The sequence below is a fragment of the Megalobrama amblycephala genome, linkage group LG3, assembly GCF_018812025.1.
Source record: "Megalobrama amblycephala isolate DHTTF-2021 linkage group LG3, ASM1881202v1, whole genome shotgun sequence".
Lineage (NCBI taxonomy): Eukaryota > Metazoa > Chordata > Actinopteri > Cypriniformes > Xenocyprididae > Megalobrama > Megalobrama amblycephala.
In genome coordinates this window covers 7588094-7606990 of record NC_063046.1, presented here as the reverse complement: position 1 = coordinate 7606990, position 18897 = coordinate 7588094, and the positions used below count along the sequence as shown (strand labels likewise).

General features: G+C 33.5%; 2 protein-coding genes across 5 annotated transcripts in view; one reads left to right on the top strand and one right to left on the bottom strand.

Annotated features, from left to right (window-relative positions):
• Nucleotides 1–118: 118 nt before the first annotated feature.
• Nucleotides 119–5778, bottom strand: saxo2 (stabilizer of axonemal microtubules 2). Its single transcript, XM_048183675.1, has 4 exons — nt 5626–5778; nt 4976–5155; nt 3249–3451; nt 119–1378 (listed from the first exon to the last, which is right to left on the bottom strand). The coding sequence occupies exons 1-4, from the start codon at nt 5661–5663 to the stop codon at nt 408–410; spliced, it is 1392 nt and encodes a 463-aa protein (XP_048039632.1). The 5' UTR covers nt 5664–5778; the 3' UTR covers nt 119–407.
• Nucleotides 5741–18897, top strand: part of efl1 (elongation factor like GTPase 1) — a 158344-nt gene continuing 145187 nt past the window's right edge. Inside the window, exons 1-9 of one of the 4 annotated variants that reach the window (XM_048183670.1) lie at nt 5741–5855; nt 6597–6697; nt 6803–6870; nt 9669–9753; nt 10179–10312; nt 10746–10883; nt 12791–13008; nt 15904–16027; nt 18348–18427. In XM_048183670.1, coding sequence (XP_048039627.1) covers nt 5776–5855; nt 6597–6697; nt 6803–6870; nt 9669–9753; nt 10179–10312; nt 10746–10883; nt 12791–13008; nt 15904–16027; nt 18348–18427 — 1028 coding nt within the window. In that variant the 5' untranslated portion in view covers nt 5741–5775. The other 3 variants (XM_048183674.1, XM_048183673.1, XM_048183671.1) reach the window with 3 other exon arrangements.

The following is an 18897-nucleotide window of genomic DNA, read 5'->3' as shown; positions in this document are numbered from 1 at the left end:
TAGATTTTTTTTCCATTCTTTGATGGAAAAGAACCATGTTTATTTTAAATATAAATATTTGTTTAACATTATAAATTTCTGCTGTCACTTTTGATCAATTTAATGTATCCTTTTAAAATAAAAGTATAATTTTTGTAAAAACAGTATAGTAAAACAGTGGTGTATATATGAATATTGATAATTGTATGTGAAAAACTGATTTATATAGATAAATATATTATAGTATTGCACTGCATGTTTATGTCATATCAGTTTCATCCTATTGAAAATCAAAAACTAGCTACTATTGTAAACTATGCATAATCAGTAAATCATAATTCATGACGATTCCCCACAGGACCACAGTAATTTAGAGAGATCATATTCTAGTTTGTGTCATCTTTACTAGAAATAACATGATGACTTTCTTAAGCTGTCGAGACCATTTCATTCGGAGTCTCCATCCTGTCGGCGGACGACGTCTTGCGGAAGAAACGGTGGCCTTGATCATCGCAGTTTTCGAAAACAAACCCCGGTGGAGACTCGAAACTGGCCGGACACATGCTGATCCTCTTGGGCGTGAACTCCGAGCGGTACATGGTCTCATTCTGTAGGGGGGCATCAGTCCGCAGTGGAGCATTTTGGGGCTTGAAGCTGAGACTAGGCTGAGCTTCATGCTGGATGAAATGGGCCCTGAAGGTGGTCAGATCTTCCATTTTCCCACTGGCTCGCTGGATTTCCTCTTGCTTCCGGATCACGCTTTGACGTTGCGCCGCCCACGGCTGGAAGTCGTCCCTCATGGTGGTGTTGCCCTGGAAGGGCCTGGAAGACTTTGTGGGAAGTGAGAAAGGTTTGGCGGAAACGAAGGGTTGGATTTGGTGCTTGATGTAGTCGGTTTGCGAGGTGGTTGTCAAGTCCATGTGTCCCGTGGGACTCTGGTACTCCACCGATTTCTGCATCTGCCGGAGGGAGACGGGCCACTGCTGGAAATGGTCACGAAATTCCGTGCTGCTCTGGAAGGGCTTGCTGGATCCCACTTTGACTGCCTCTGGCTTGCAGCTTTTGGGCAGCTGACTCGGCAGGCCTTGGTAGTCCTGACGGTGGGTAGTGAGGTCCTGGAAAGGGACATTGCTGGGTTTGTACTCTTCTGGCGGTTTAAAGTAACGGGCTTCCAGAGCATGTGGCACATACGAGAGCTTGTTACTGGTCAGGTTTTCAAAAGGAGCATCGGATAGCTTGGCTACATTAGAGGGCTTGTAGCTCTCGCGTGGCACAAGGCCTCGGTGGATGAAATCATCCTGGAATGTCGTGAAATTTCCAAACTTTTCAGCAGGAGGTTGATAGGTTGTATCAGGCTTCGTCAATTCCCGTCTGCTGATTTCCCACTGACGAAAATCCTCTTTAAAAACATCATGCAAAACTTTTAGGCACTTAGTATAATAACTAAATTTTTTCTGCATTTCACTTGAGTATTAGTCTAACTGTGCACTGCAAATGTTTTTGGCTTTTATGATACAGTAGCATTCAAAAGTTTGGGGCCAGTAAGATTTTTTTGGTAACACTTTACAAGGTTTCATTGTATTTTAGTTAACCCTCTGGTCCTCTTCGTTTAGGGGTCACACTTGGCTCCTCTGCGGTCAAAAGTGACTGAAGCCTTGAAATGTCACTCTTTTTTTTTTTTTTTTTTTTCACAGGAAAACCACAGTATTATATTTTTGTTCAATAATATTTTTTTGATTATTATTTATAATTTTGAGGGTATTTTATGATACTATGCAATATTTATACAATTTTTATTAGCTATTTTTTTTTCTCCTTGAAAATAATACTTTTTTTTTTCTAATATATTTTTAAATCATTTTTCAATTAAAACAGTATTCCATGTTAAAATAGAGACAAGGCATTTAAATTCCAATTTTTGAAGGTAGATTAGTGCCATCTGGTGGGAGTAAAAAAATAAAAATATCTGTAATGCCAAAGTGTAACCACTAGATTCCTATATAGTTCTATATAAAGTGGCTTATAAATTCTCTAGTAGTTTTTAGACATAAATACTTATTTTTATTAAGTTGTGGATATGGATTTATACTTAGACATTCTCAAAGACATTTTGTCAAGGTTTAGATTTTTTTTTTTTTTAAATGTTGATTTGAAGTGTCAGTTTTTGCATTAATTTTACTACAGTCAAACCTGAACACAGAGAAAGATGTTTTGTTACACATAACATCAAAATTCAATAAATATATAATTCATTTATTCAATAAATAATTCACAGTGGCTGAGTTTTCATATTTTTTCTTATTTTCCATTCATTTTCTATGTCCTTTTCCGTTTTTTGACCGCAAAGGAGCCAAGTGTGTCTATTTTTTTCGACCCTTTAACATATCCGAATCATGTCCATGATTTTTTTGGTGTGTTTACATATCTAATGTGACCAAAGTCACCAAGTCCGATTAAAAAATTCAAAATTTCAAAACGTAAACTTTTTCTGAAAGAGGAACAGATGGTTAACATGAACTATTAACAATGATTTTACAGCATTTATTAATCTTGGTTAGTGTTAATTTCAGCATTTACTAATACATTATTAAAATCAAAATTTGTATTTGCTAACATTAGTTAATGCACTGTGAACTAACATGAACAAACAGCGAACAGCTGGATTTTTATTGACCAAAATGAACAAAGATTAATAAATACTGTAACAAATATATTGCTAGTTCATGTTAGTTAATACACTAACTAATGTTAGCAACTAAGACCTTATTGTAAAGTGTTACAGTTTTTTTAAAATGTTTTTTTTTTAATAGAAGTCATATGATCCTTCAGAAATCATTCTTCTAATATGCTGTTTTGTCGCTTCTTCAATGTTGAAAACAGATGTGCAGGAAACTGATTTTTCAGGATTCTTTGATGAACAGAAAAAGTTTAAAAGAACAGCATTTATTTCAAATATTTTGTAACATAAATGTCACTTATGATTAACTTAATGCATCACTGCTGAATAAAAGTTAATTTAATGCATTAATTTAATGCATCACTGCTGAATAAAAGTATTATTTTTTTCAAAATAAATTAAATCTTACTGACTGCAATCTTTTGAACAGAAGTGTAAATTGTTTGTGATGCTCCTTATAAGCTGCTCTCTGTAAAAGTGTCTGCTAAATCAATACATTTACATTTAAATACAGTTGATAGATGAGGTTGCTTCAGAAATGCTCCAGTAACTGTATGCATCACATGACCTAACTGACCTAAAGTGTCATTACCTTTATAGGTGGGTATGGTGTCCAGTTTTGCATTCTTGGTGTGTATTCTCTCTTTAGGGCGTGAAGGAACAAATGGTGTCACGTCATATGGGTTGAAGTCTTGATTATAGGTCGTTCCTAAGTCAATCTCTCCAGACTTGGGCTTGTACACGACCTGCTGCCTCTCGGGGCGACGGGTGACCGGATATGGGATATAGTCCATCCTGACAAAACAGAAAAACAGTGAGCTAGTGAGCTGCTACTTTACACTTTGCATGTCTGAATTAATGGGAATTAATGGGAATAAACATGGAATTTGCAAAATTGCAGGTTAGCCTGTAACAGAGTACTTAAATGTAGTTGAGAAAAACATATTGCAGCATAATTTTGGTTAAAACAACTAGATTTAATGCAATTTTAGTTGAATTTTTACCCTGCACATTCATTATAACCTGTTAAATTGATAAAAAGTGATATTAAAGTGATATTGTTAGAAAAGATTTCTATTTTGAATAAATTCTGTTCATTTTAACTTTTTTTGTTCATCAGTGAATCCTGAAAATTATGGAGGACCAGGAGTGCCACTTAAAAATAAAACGAAGAATCAATTAATTAATTTAATAATTCAAACATAAAAATGTATATAAATGAATCACTTTTTATATAAGGATAAGGACATAAGGATGTCGTTACCTCGACAAAATGATCTTGTGGCCACGACTTATTATCATGTTCCCACGTGATAAATGAACTAAATGAACGATCATGTCCCCTCCCGGTCACCGTACTAACTGTTCAATGACAGTGAGTGTTACTAGTGAGAGAGGAATGGCTCTTCAAATTGAGGCGAAAGTTGATTGGTTGCTCCCACGTGTGTACTGTCCAATGGCATTTTACCACTCGATTGACAAATGGATAAAGAAAAGCATTTGGCAAACCGACAAAGAAAAGCAATTGGTAAATAGAGAGAAAAAAGCATTTGCCAAATTCTTTTTAAAAAAGCGATTTAAATGTGCATTTAAAATTATTTACTATTGTACTTTTTATTGTTTTATTGATCTACGTTTTAAAAAAATGAATTAAATAACCTGTTTCAAATTTTTCTATTTATTTATTCATTCAAAAAAGATTTTTAAAATGTATTGTTTTATTGATTTATTAAACTATATTTAAAAACAGTAATTAAATAAACAACTTTAAATATGTCTATTAATTTGCCCATACAAAAAGTGATTCATTTATATACATTTTTATGTTTGAATTATTAAATTAATTAATTGATTCTTCGTTTTATTTTTAAGTGGCACTCCTGGTCCTCCATAGAAAATAGTATTACAGGTTCCAAAAAATATTAAGCAGCACAGCTGTTTCCAACATTGATAATAGCTGAGTGTCAAATCAGCATATTAGAATGATTTCTAAAGGATCATGTGACACTGAAATAGCTAACAATTGCTGCAATAAAAATATATTTATTTTACATATTTACTAAATTAGAATTAATTGAACGCGAAAAGTAAGTAACTGTTATTTCATGTTATGACCAAACAAAATGTTCATATTTATGTTTGTATATGATACATTTTATATAAATATTATAAATTTCACAATAAATTCCTGTTAAGTTTCCAAATTGGAATATTTCCAAAATTCCCCAAGTTAAGTTCCCGTGGAAAGTTTCCGGAAATTTACCGGAAACTTTTCCGCCCCTTTGCAACCCTACTCAAATGTAATTAATATATCTGTACCTGAAGGTCGTCGTTCCGTCCATCATGTCCTGATGAGCTTTATACTGCAGTTGGGGCTTGAGGCTCTTGGGACGGGTGTGACCTTTATACGCAGGATACTTCTCCGAGTACTCCGACAACACATTAGTCTGACTGGCTTTCTTGTAAAGTGCTGTCGGCTTGTGTGTGCAGCGGTGACGGCTGAAGACAATGGAGAAGCATATTAGGCAGAGGGTCCATTGTGTAAAAACAAACTCATTAACATGTCTTTCACCATGAGATTGTTCTTCTCAGTACCTGCTGTACTTTTACTGGACATGTTTGTGTAGTCCAGGGCAACAACTAGGCTATGTAACAAACTCTGTCACTAAGTCTGTAGCTAAAGCCTCAATCCCACACACGCACACACACACACACACACACACACACACACACACACACACACACTTGTTTTCTCCATATTCTCTTTGCTCTACTAACGTATTCTAGACTTAAATAGCAATTATTTAAAATGAAAAACACAAAATAATAAAACATTTCTGTCATTGAAGATTAGTTTGTTCCATTACTTGATATTCCTTCTACCATTTACCTATCAATTATTCAAAACACCTTCTCGGGCTTCAAAAATGACTACACAAACAAAGCAACATAAACAAGTATACTCTTACCCACAACTGCACATCTTACAGATACAGAGCCGTGTCATTTTCGTCGATTTATTGAGGAAAAGTTTGATTTTTTTTCCTCACTCACGCACTCGCTGCTTTCCTGTAAGCGTCTCGTTTCCCCTGGCAACCACTGTTTGCAGCGTCCTGGTGATGACGCAGCGTAACGTGTTACGTATGACGCATGCGACGGTCAGCACGCACATTTACGCTTCCTGGAGTGGAGGAAACATGTGAGTATCTGTTGTCATTTCTTCTTATGTTGCTGCTGCTGATGATAAAGTTTATACAGCAAATGGCTCGTTGAATATCCATAGCATTTATAATGGGATTCGCTTTAAAGTGTTGCGCTGTTATATATGTTTATATATCATTTTTTAGTCTTAGTTGTTTTGAAAAGTTGCATCTGCTCGTGTCAAATAAGTCTCTGAATGACTGAATGTGAGAAATAATGTGCTGAAATCTCCAGCACACACATGGATTTGGTTTTAAAGAACGAGTTTTGCTAATTGATCGACTTTATATCCACATCCATAGAGAGAAATATTTTGTACACACTTGAAAATTGCAGTAGGTAACAAAATGTCAAAGCAAGAATCATTTAAATGTCAGTACACACAGAATATTTAACAAAAATAAGTTTTTTAGGTTTGAAATGATTAAACTGATTGACATACTATTCTAAATGATTGATCTAATGCTGCTGTCAGGTCTTTAAGATTATTTTTAACTCTTCAGGATGTGATATTGTGTCTAAACCACCACATTTGACCTTTTACCATGTATTTATAATAACATAAATTAAAAATAATTGATGAAAGTGAAGTATTATTATCTCTAGAATGTCTTACTTTTATTCCAGGAATAAAAACCTATTTAGTTATATAATGCAATGACCTCACAGATTTTCAAATTAAGTGTCCAAATGCTTATTGTTTATGTATTTGTGCTAATGATGATCTTCATCTTCATAGAAAGTCAAAAATGGGTCACACAAGTTTGGAGAAGATAATTGCACTGCAGAAGAAAACGACACAGATCAGAAATCTGTGTATTCTTGCTCATGTAGATCATGGTGAGTGTGAAGTATGATCTTTGTTTTTGTTAATTGTCAAGTGTCTAACATAAAATATTTGTTGTAACTTCAAACTTTGTGTTTGTAAATGTGTGTTGCCCACAGGGAAGACGACATTAGCCGACTGTCTGGTGGCGAGTAATGGTATTATATCCAGTCGTTTAGCAGGAAAGGTAAGTGGACCTAAAGCAAAATTATCAGTGATTACACAATAACGACATGCTACACAATAACTAATACTTTTTTCTTTTTCTTTTTTTTAAACATATTTTGTGTTTTTCAAAATACAATTCAAATTCAAATATGATTACAATAAAACTATGACAATGACAATGCATTTTAGCTATATATTGTTATCAGTGTTGTTGTTAACTAAAACCATTAAAAAAACTTAACTGAAATAAAGTATAAATAAAATAAAGATGATAAAATTAAAATTTGAATGAATATTAGAAATAAGAAATAAATAAGTTGAATTTGAAGTACTTGAATTACTAAATCCTAAACTAAACTGAAAACAAAAACAATAAATATAAAAATAAACGTAAATTCGCATTAATAGATACCATAATCATAGTAGAGAGTGTGTGTGTGTGTGTGTGTGTGTGTGTGTGTGTGTACACTACCAGTCAAAAGTTTGGAAACATTACTATTTTTAATGTGTTTGAACAAAGTCTCTTATGCTCATTAAGGCTGCATTTATTTCATAATAAATACAGAAAAAACAATAATATTGTGAAATATTATTTCAATTTAAAATTATGTTTTTCTATTTTAATATACTTTAAAATATAATTTATTCCTGTGATCAAAGCTGAATTTTCAGCATCATTACTCCAGTCTTCAGTGTCACATGATCCTTCAGAAATCATTCTAATATGATGATTTATTATCAATGTTGAAAACAGGTTTTTTGGAACCTGTGTTATTTTTTTCAGGATTCTTTGATGAATAAAAGGTTAAAAAGAACAGCATTTATTCAAAATATAAATCTTTTCTAACAATATAAATCTTTATTATCACTTTTTATCAATTTCACACATCCATGCTGAAGAAAAGTATTAATTTATTTCAAAAAAAAAAAAAAAAAAAGGAAAGAAAAAAAATGACTGACCCCAAACTTTTGAACGGTAGTGTATATTGTTATAAAAGATTTATATTTTAAATAAATGCTGATTTTTTAAAAACTTTTTATTCATCAAAGAATCCTGAAAAAGTATCACAGGTTATAAAATAATATTAAGCAACACAACTGTTTCCAACATTGATAATAAATCATCATATTAGAATGATTTCTGAAGGATCATGTGACACTGAAGACTGGAGTAATGATGCTGAAAATTCAGCTTTGCATCACAGACAATAAATTATATTTTAAAATATATTAAAATAGAAAACCATAATTTTAAATTGTAATAATATTTCACAATATTATAGTTTTTTTCTGTATTTATTATTAAATAAATGCAGCCTTAATGAACATAAGAGACTTCGTGCAAAAACATTAAAAATTGTAATGTTTCCAAAACTTTTGACTGGTAGTGTGTGTGTAAATATAAATATATATAAATATATATATATATATATATATATATATATATATATATATATATATATATATATATATATATATATATATATATATATATCATATATATTCCCACGGGTCATAGAATTTCTGGAATATCATGGAATTTTAAAAGGTCTATATATTTTTTTTTTATCGAAGTCATGGAATATCAGGGATTTTTGTTTGTCGCATTAAATTTTAGTTCCCTCAACTTCAACTCTGCGTTGATTAATGCTTTGAGGAACGTCACGTGACCCAGGTGTCTGAAAGCAACTATCCAATAACTCCAATCCCTATTGGCTGGCGACAGCATATGATGTAATATGGCGCGACCCGGAAGTATAAAAGGAGCGGCAACTTCGGGAAGGGAATTTTATAATTAAAAAAGAACAAGTCAAAAGCAGTCACCTGTACCTGTTAACTAAGGCAAACATGCAGGAAAATGTAAATTTCAAGAGCTTTGGCTACAAAATGACCACTTCAGAGACTGTCCTAACCAGCCGCGACACGACAAAAGATTCTATTTTTGAAATGGTTTCTATATTTCTGGGATTTTACAGATAATAGTTCAGGTCATAGAGAGGGAACAAGGACATAAATGCACAATGAAAAGTATTTATTACTTACAGTTTGAACGTTCTTGTTTCCTTTTATTTCTTTGCTCTCATAGTGGCTATTAAAGTCATGCAAAATGATATTCAAGCTCAAAACATTTTAATATTAAGCAAAGCTCAAACAAGTGTATTTCATGACAAAGATGAACAAAAACTATATGTGAAGAAATCAAAAGATGAACTTGATGAGAAACAGAAAATCCTTTAAAGCATTTAACCTCTGAAAGCATAAAAACGATAAATTAATTTCTGTAGAAAAAGTACAGAAAAATATCAAAGTGCATTTAATAGGTAAAAGCGCAAAAAAAGTAGTGTGTTTGAGTGTTTAACTCAAGCAAGTAAATAAAGCTTGCAAATGGATGGATTTAAAATACTGCCTATTGCAGATTTTTGCCTGCTCAGTGCTCAGCACAACAGCGGCCTGTTTTTCCGTTCATTATAGGTCATGGAAATTCAGCTTTTTAGTCAGTGAAAGTCAGGGAATTTGACATTTGGCTTAGAGTGGGAACCCTGTGTATGTGTATATATGTATCATCACAAATCATCACAAATTTGCAGTTTTAACTCATTTTAAGTCAAAGATCAGTGACTGAGTTTGACAGTGTGTTGCACTATACGTTGATTTTTTTTTTCATGTAGTCAACATTTCTGTCATTTTTTAGTCTAACACACAAACAGTATGCTTAACTCCAACAATAACTGTTAGCTACCCATAAAATCAGTAGGAAATAATTGGGTTGCTTGAAATTATGTGATCGGAAATGCGGTTTTCTGTCTGTTCCTGTAGCTGAGATATCTGGACAGCAGGGAGGATGAGCAGATCAGAGGAATCACGATGAAGTCCAGCGCTATTTCATTACATTACGCAACAGGTAATGCCATCACGGCGCGAATACTGAATTGAGCTCTCTTTCATGTGTTCTTATGCTTGAAATTGCCTGTATTGGCGAGTATCCTAGTAAACATGTCTTAAGTGAATGTAAACATTTGAGAAAGAAAATGTGTATCAGTGTATTGGATCCGTGCATTAGCTCTTAAAGTGACAGCAGCCTAATATTCTTTCTGCCGTCTGTGTCCTTAATGTTAATCAAACGAAAAATCACACACTGCTCTTGACTGAATAACTTTTGTAACTTTAATAAGGATTAATCTGTTTAATTTATACAGTGAAGACTATGCAGTGTTATTTTACCTTTGATTGCTTTATTAAATATCTGTAGGCGGTCCGTGGCTTTACTGATTCAACACCGTGTATTGCTGTAACTCACGGTTAAGAACTGTGTCTTTGTCGTTGCAGGAGGATCTGACTACCTCATTAATCTGATCGACTCTCCCGGTCATGTGGACTTCTCCTCGGAGGTGTCCACTGCCGTCAGACTGTGTGACGGGGCCATTGTTGTGGTTGATGCCGTGGAGGGAGTGTGTCCGCAGGTATCATCCATGACTTGAGTGTGTTTTCACAGGCAGGTTTCACTGTATAACTGTGTAGAAATGACACACTGTTATGCACTTTTTATTTGGTCATTAATTCAAATATAAAAATAGAGATGTTTTATTGGCTTCTCTGATTACAACTTCAGAAACAAAAATGGCACTGGTAAGAATGATTCATGTCCTTTATTTGCCTTTCAGTAAATTGATTCTTTGTTCAAAACACTGATTCTTGATTTCTTTGTACCATCACATCAGATGTTCACGAAAATCATCAAACATGATAAAATGTTTAAATAATGTAAAAATCTATATTATAGAGATTTTTACACTTTTATTTCTTGAACTTTGAATCTGATTGTCAACAATAGTTGTGTTGTAAAGTTGATGTTTACATCATCCTGTAACAGCATCTCGTTCCTTTCTGCTTTAGACACAAGTTGTTTTACGACAAGCTTGGCTGGAGAATATCCGTCCTGTTCTTGTCATCAACAAAATTGACCGGCTGATTGTGGAGCTGAAACTCACTTCACAGGAGGCGTACGCTCACCTGCAGAAAATACTAGAGCAGGTGAGGCAGAACTCCGAAACATGGCCACACAATCCAAAATATGGATTCATGACATACTTTTATGACATTTTATTTTTTATATAAGGTCAACTTATACTGTATAGAATGTAAACTGTACTTATACTGTAGAAAACTGCTTATACTGTCTTATTTATTTATTTATTTATTTATTTTTATAATTTATAAAACATCTAATATTATGGTCAGTAAAATTTTCTTTTTATATGTTGCTGATACGTTTATTCAGCAAGGACACATTAAAGGGTTAGTTCACCCAAAAATGAAAATAATGTCATTTATTACTCACCCTCATGTCATTCTACAGACCTTCGTTAATCTTCGGAACACAAATTAAGATATTTTTGATGAAATCCGATGGCTCAGTGAGGCCTCCATAGCCAGCAATGGTACTTCCTCTCTCAAGATCCATTAATGTACTAAAAACATATTTAAATCAGTTCATGTGAGTTCAGTGGTTCTATCTTAATATTATAAAGTGACAAGAATACTTTTTGTGTGCCAAAAAAACAAAATAACTACTTTTCAACAATATCTAGTGATGGGCTGATTTCAAAACACTGCTTCTGAGCTTTATGAATCTTTTGTTTCGAATCAGTGATTCGGATCTCCTATCAAATGGCTAAACTGCTGAAATCACGTTACTTTGGTGCTCCGATTCACTGATTCGATTTGTAAAGTTTTGAAATCAGCCCATATAGATATTGTTGAAAAGTCTTTATTTTGTTTTTTTGGTGCACAAAAAGTATTCTTGTCGCTTTAAGGCCAGAACACACCAAGCCGACACCGACGAACTAGTGGCGACGAAAGCAGACTGTGGGGTTGGCTCACGTCGGCAGCATCTGTGTCCAAAGTTGGCCTTGACACACCAAACCAACGTTAAACAGCCGACGGCCAAGTAGCACGTCAGTTCTGCACCTGTGTGAGATGAAATGCCTTTCCGAACCAGCAGGTGGCAGTAGCTGAAAAGCCAAACAGAATGATCAGATGGCCCGACTGACCGACAAGCTCCAACGGCGATTCAACATTTCGAATCGGCCAAAAAAAAGCTGATGAGTACCAACTTCAGCCGACGGTGCAGAACACACTGAGAAAACTTAGTCGGCCGACCGTCGGCTTGGTGTGTTCCTGCCTTTATAATATTAATATTGAACCACTGAACTCACATGAACTGATTTAAATATGTTTCTAGTTCCTTTATGGATCTTGAGAGTTTGAATGGCTTTGCTCTCAATGCAGGCCTCACTGAGCCATCGAATTTCATCAAAAATATCTTAATTTGTGTTCTGAAGATGAATGAAGGTCTTACGGGTGTGGAACGACATGAGAGTAATTAATGACATTATTTTCATTTTTTGTGTGAACTAACCCTTTAAATTGATCAAAAGTGTCAGTAAAGATATTTCTGTTTACAATAAATGCTGTTTTTCTGTTTATCAAATAAATCTGGAAAAGAATGCATCACGTTTTCCACAAAAATATATGTTTTTAACACATTGATAATAATAAATATTACTTGAGCAGCAAATCAGCATATTAGAATGATTTCTGAAGGATCATGTGACAATTTTGCATTCACATATTTTAACTAGAATAAATTTAAATAATAAACAGTATTTAATGAATAACAATTCATAAATAATACATTTAATAATTGCAATTTGTAATAACATTTCATATGATTTTTTTTTAACTGTATTTTTATGTTATGTTTCTTTCAAAAACATTTAAAAAGCTGTGTTTTTGCAGGTGTGTTTGGACTGATTAGGATATTTTGAGTTTGAAAACATGAATTTTGATCCTTTATGGTCTGACGTGTCTCTGAGTGATGTTTCTGTACAAAGATGAAACTCTAAGGCTATGAATGTTTGGTTCTTCCTGTTCTATAGGTGAACGCAGTTACTGGCACGTTATTCACCTCTAAAGTTCTGGAGGAGCGAGCGGAGAAAGAAGCAGAGACTCCGAGCAGCTACGCAGAGAACGACAGCGGAGATCAGGTGTACGACTGGAGCGCAGGTTTAGAGGAAACCGATGACTCTGACCTCTACTTCAGTCCTGACCGGGGAAATGTGGTATTTGCCAGCGCTATAGACGGCTGGGGCTTCAGGTATGTGTTACACTTTCTGAGGGTGCTTTCACAATTTTTTTAATGATTTTGCCTGATGCTTTTATTAAAAGAAGCTTACATGGTTGGCTTTCACCCTTTACATCCCAGCAGTGGTTGTAGTACTTACGATGGCTCACAAGATGGCAATACAATACTAGATTTCAACATCAGGACTCCCCACCCTTCTAATGGAGTGCACATTTTTGAGGTGTTACATAACTGTGGTTTTAGATACTTGAAATAAGTGCTAAAGTACTAATACGACTGGTGTAGGTGGACATTTCTAAAAGCTGAGAAAACAGAACAGAGCACTCTGGTGAGCATGAGGACGTTTTCACACCAAAACTCACCACATTCAGCTTGTTTTATACTGTAAAAACACTTGAGTAAAGTACCAATTTACATTTTTAAGATTAGATGAATAGGTCACCCAAAAAGTTGGTCATCAATCATTTAATCACCCTTATGTCGTTCCAAACCCTGTATAATTGTCTTTAGTGAAAGAAAAATTATATGTTGTTAGACACAGTGTCTGAGCTGCTCTTTTCCATACAATGAAAGTGGAATCTGACATGCTAAACACCAAAAGGGTTGTTTTGTTACTTGTTTTGAAATGTCTAGATATCGTTAAGTTGTGCTGAACTGATGCAAATGAGCCTCTCAATCAGAAACACAAAAGTCTGCCTGTGCTTTTTTTGTAGAACTAAAAAAGGTGACCTAGTTAGTCACACATGGACATGTAAACTAATTCAAAGCAATTAAAAATGTTTTAGTGGAAGTATAAACTTAAGCTTCAGGTTCTTTATGTAAAAACATAATTATTTATGAATATGTAATTACATTTTAGATAGACGATTTAAGATGCTGTACATGCACTGCATGCACTTAGACTAATATACATTTCATATATTTTTTTTTTTCCTTTCCATTTATTGATGTCAAATCAACAGACACTTTATTTTATTTTGTTTATTAATTAGGGGTCAAACCTATTGTTTCCGTTAGTGTTCTTCTTATTAAGTCTAAGGCTGCCTATAAAATTGCTTGTGGGAAGATGATGAAATATGGCACACAAATAGAGTGTGAACATTAACCACAGCAATTTTGGAGACTCCTTCCTTCTAGCGCCACCAACTGTCCGAAGTTGCACTTAAGTTTATGCTAATAAATTCTGAACTTCAAGGACTAGAAACGATTGCACTCTTCCATCATGAAATTGTTTCCGCCATTTTTAATTTTCACTTTTTTTTAACTCATCCCTGATGGTTTGTCGATTTTCACTAGAAAATGTTCAGATCATGATTGCAACAATGTATGGTAACACTTTATTTTAAGGTGACGTAGTTACTATATGTACTTACTATAGTAATAACAGTAAATTATGCATAATTACAAGTAACCCTAAACCTAACCATAACCGTAACTCTATAGTAAGTATGTGTAGTTAATTAATATTACTCAGTACTTAACCTACGTCACCTTAAAATAAAGTGTAACCAAATGTATTAAAGTCTTTTTGATCAAGCCAAATCGTTCTTGAATAACGACAAATTTGACGAAGAGCATGTCAATCAAAATGGATGCGAGGCTATATCTCTGCAATACTTCAGCATATTGAGACGAATCTTGTTAAATGTCATCACAAGCATGACTTGAGGCCATTTGCACTGTTTCGGCACAGCGCCACCTACTGGTCAGGAGTTAAGAAAAATGTCTATTTTTGCTCATAACTTCTGAAGTTTGCCCAAAACTCTCTTGATTCAGTGCATTGATATCCATATCAGCTATTTTGGACATTGGCCATTTTGAATTTTGTTGTAAAATGCTGTATTTTTAGCGTATCGTTACAAAACTGGGAAATGGCACCATGCCCCAAATGTAGGGTGAATTCAGGTTGATTAGGACACTTTTTCCTAGACATCTCAAAGGGAAAAAGTGTCCCAATCAACCTGAACTCACCCTACTCAAAAAGTTTCGGAACAGTGCCACCTTGTGGTCAAAATTTATAATGAAATTTAAAAAGAAAGATGCTAATAGCTTTTGATTAATTTGGACTATTCTAGTGAAACTGGTCTTGATAGATTCTTTGAGTCATACTGAGAACTGTGATACCAATTATGACACATTTGGTGGCACATTTGTCCGCTATTTTGAATTTCTTTGAAAACCTACCTTGAGTTCTTGAGTAACACATCAACAAACTTGACGGCATGATGCTGAGCTGATTCTGAGGCAGTCCACATCAGTTTGGTAACAGTGCCACCAACTGGTCAAAAATAAGCAATTATATCCTATTACTAGTGATTTTATTTATGATTTCTCAGCCGTTTTGCCTAAAAATCTAAAAATATCTCATTGTTGGAGTTGGGTACCTACATATCATGTGACCATTAACCAATACCAGAGAACCTTGAATGTATGAAAGAGTGAAATTATCAAAATATCAACTTAAGTCTCACTTTAAGTAAATATTTAATGTCAAAGGGGTACAGCTGAAGTTTGGTAATCCCAGATATATACTGTAGAATATTATGAGTATATCTATTGGATCATGTGATGTTTTATTTTACTATAGTTTTTTATATTCTATTCAGCAAACGCCACAGACCAGAACTTGAGCAACGTGAAATATGATTTTGAAGTTGAATGCTAATGATATCTTACTAAATATGACCCAATAACAGTGTGATGTTTAACATTGCAGCTGTCTATCTGTCAATAATCTGTTAAATTTAGTTACTTGTTAATTATGCAGTGATCTTACAGCTGTCATAGATTAGAGATATTGTTAAAATCACAGATTCTTTGAACTACGTTCATACAAATGAATGTGATGAAATAAAATAACACATGACAAGTGCAAATAATGATGTTGAACTGTATTTTCTGTAACAGGATCCATCAGTTTGCTGAGATGTACAGTCAGAAGATGGGTATCCGCTTCTGGGTTCTGCTCAAGACCCTGTGGGGCGATTTCTACCTCAACGCCAAAGCTAAAAAAATCATGAAGGGAGCTCAGGTACAATCATTTCTGTGAGAGAATACAGCCTAACGTGGTTTATAAACATGGTAATACATTGGTATTTGTTGAAACATTAAATACTAACATGGTATTATTAATTTATCCCATCATTATGCCGTGGTTCTACCAAATTAATTTTTTTGTAGAGGTTTGCAATAGGGTCAGGTTGTTTTGCACCTGGGAAAAGATATTTTTATGAAAGTGTCAGTTGTGTATCTTTCTATGGAGGGACAGAAAGCTCTTGAAAGCGAATGACAGAATTTTCATTTTTGGGTGAACGAACCCTTTAAATGCTTTCATGCTGAACATTTCGATATAGAGTGTTTGTTACAGTACATGCTTGGTTTGACCATCTCTGGAAGTGGGCTGGCAGAGCTACAGGAGTGATGTGATAGCACAGACTCTCCATTAGATGCTCTGGGTTTGTAGTGCCATTTAGGACATTCAGATATGCTGCAGTTATGCTAATGGATGTCAGTTCTCTCACTGAAACCTCACTTTAATAACTAGAGTACACACACACCCACACACACACACACACACACACACACACACACTGTGGAACATCCTCTCACTTCCCATGAACAAATGATCTTAATATAACAGAACATATCAGACCTGGATACAGTGTTATAACTAAGGATCAATAATGTGACACTCATATTTTTTATTTGGATGTATTATTTAAAAATAAATAAATGAAAAATTATAATTATATAGAGATTGATTTGACTTCTATGTTGGACTTATTTTACATTTTGGAATTAAAATGCAATAAAATAGTATTTATTATTATTATTATTATTATTATTTTAAAAAAGTACATTTCTGTTAATGTTGTGTTTTTTTTTTTTTTTTTTTTTATAAATGTTTTTGATAGAAGTGTCTTAAGCTCATCAATTTGATCTAAAATACAGTAAAACAGTAATATTGCAAAATATTATTAGAATTTAAAGTAACTTATAATAACTAAAATAACATTATATATATATATATATATATATATATATATATATATATATATATATATATAACACTGTATTCCTGTAATCAAAGCTGAATTTTCAGCATCATTACTCCAGTCTTTAGTGTCACATGATCCTTCAGAAATCATTCTAATGTGCCGATTTACTTTATATTTAATAATAAAAAAAAAGGTTTATTTTTTTGGAAACTGGGATTCATATTTTTTTCCAGGATTCTTTGATGAATAGAATATTTAAAAGAACAACATTTATTTGAAACAAATGCAAATGTATTTACTGCCACTTCTGATCATTTTAATGTTTCCTTTCTGAATAAAAGTATTAATTTCTTATTTTCTAAATTTATTTCTAAAGTATTGATTTCATGTTAATTTCTTTTTATCCTCAAAATTTGTTCTGTGAATATATATATATATATATATATATATATATATATATATATATATATTAAAATGAAATTAAGATTAAAGTTAGAAAATCTACCACTGGCCACTGATATAATGATTACCATTCAACATGTGATTGGCCCTTTCTTGCAACTGTTCAACCATCAATAACATAATTTGTACATTAGATACACTGTTGTGTGTTGATTCTCAGTCATAACAGCTCTGACACAGCATAATAAAGAAAAGAAAGAAAAGCATAAAACCCAGGTTAATAAGACTATCTGGGATAGAAATGAGTCTGTTTGACATATAAAAGTTATTGTTCCTCTTTCCTGTACTATCTATTATTCTATGCAGTGATCACATTTATAGAGTGTGTGTGTGTGTGTTTTAAACTTTGATTTGAAAATATTTTGCTGTAGTTTGCTTATTGGTTAATAAGAACACTCTTGTTGAAGATGTTTACAGTAATGCAGGACGAAGATCGGAATAATGAACCCTGAAGATCTGTCTGCAGTTACCAGACAATTTAGACAATGCTCATATGAAACACGGTCTTCAGCCCAGACTTATCTGTCTCTGCCATTATTCCAGTCTGTCAGACAGATCTCATTCAGAGAGAGTTGGTTATGGAGGGCGACGTGACCTCCAGACGGCAACATTGATTTGCAGGACTGACAGAGTCAAGCCTAACTGAAGCCTTTAAACTCAATTGAGCTCAGATGTTAGTTGAGTTTGACCTCATTCAGTCACATTAGAAACTTTTTATTATGGGTCGTAATCTTTAAAAAAGGCAACTAATGAATCATTGCAGTCCCTGGGTCGCTTACATGATGTCTTAGTTAGTGTATGCATTCTCTTTTCCATATAAATTGATGGTTCTTAACTTTGTATATACTGTCATATGGACATCACGCTCATCAACTCTTTTTGTCTTGACAGTCCAAAGGAAAGAAGCCTCTGTTTGTGCAGCTTGTTCTGGATAACATCTGGAGTATGTACGACGCTGTGGTCACTAGAAGGTAACTTTCTGTATGAACTGATTTATCTATACATATGAGAAATTCACACCAATAAATGTCTAACCTGTCCAGAATGAAAATGAGTCTGCTGTGAGATGCAACGTAATTAAAAAATTAGTTGAGATTAGTAAAAATAGTTTTCATTAATTGCAAAAAAGCTTAAATAAACGAATATATGAATATTTGATGAAAAACTTAAACTTAAAATAAAAAATTAAGAAATATTAAAGAACTTTACCTTGGCAACTAGCTTAAATAAGTTTAAATTGAGGTATTATTGTTAGTAAAACTAAGCTAAAAACCTAAAAAAAAAGACAAACACTGTTCTAAAACTTAAAGCATTAAGGTTGTGCTGTATCGTGAATAAGTCACGACTGAAGGGAGTTGTTTGGTACGCCGTAACTTATTCACGATACAGCACTAGCCTTAATGCTTACATATTTTAGTTTTTATTTAAATTTTAGTTAAGT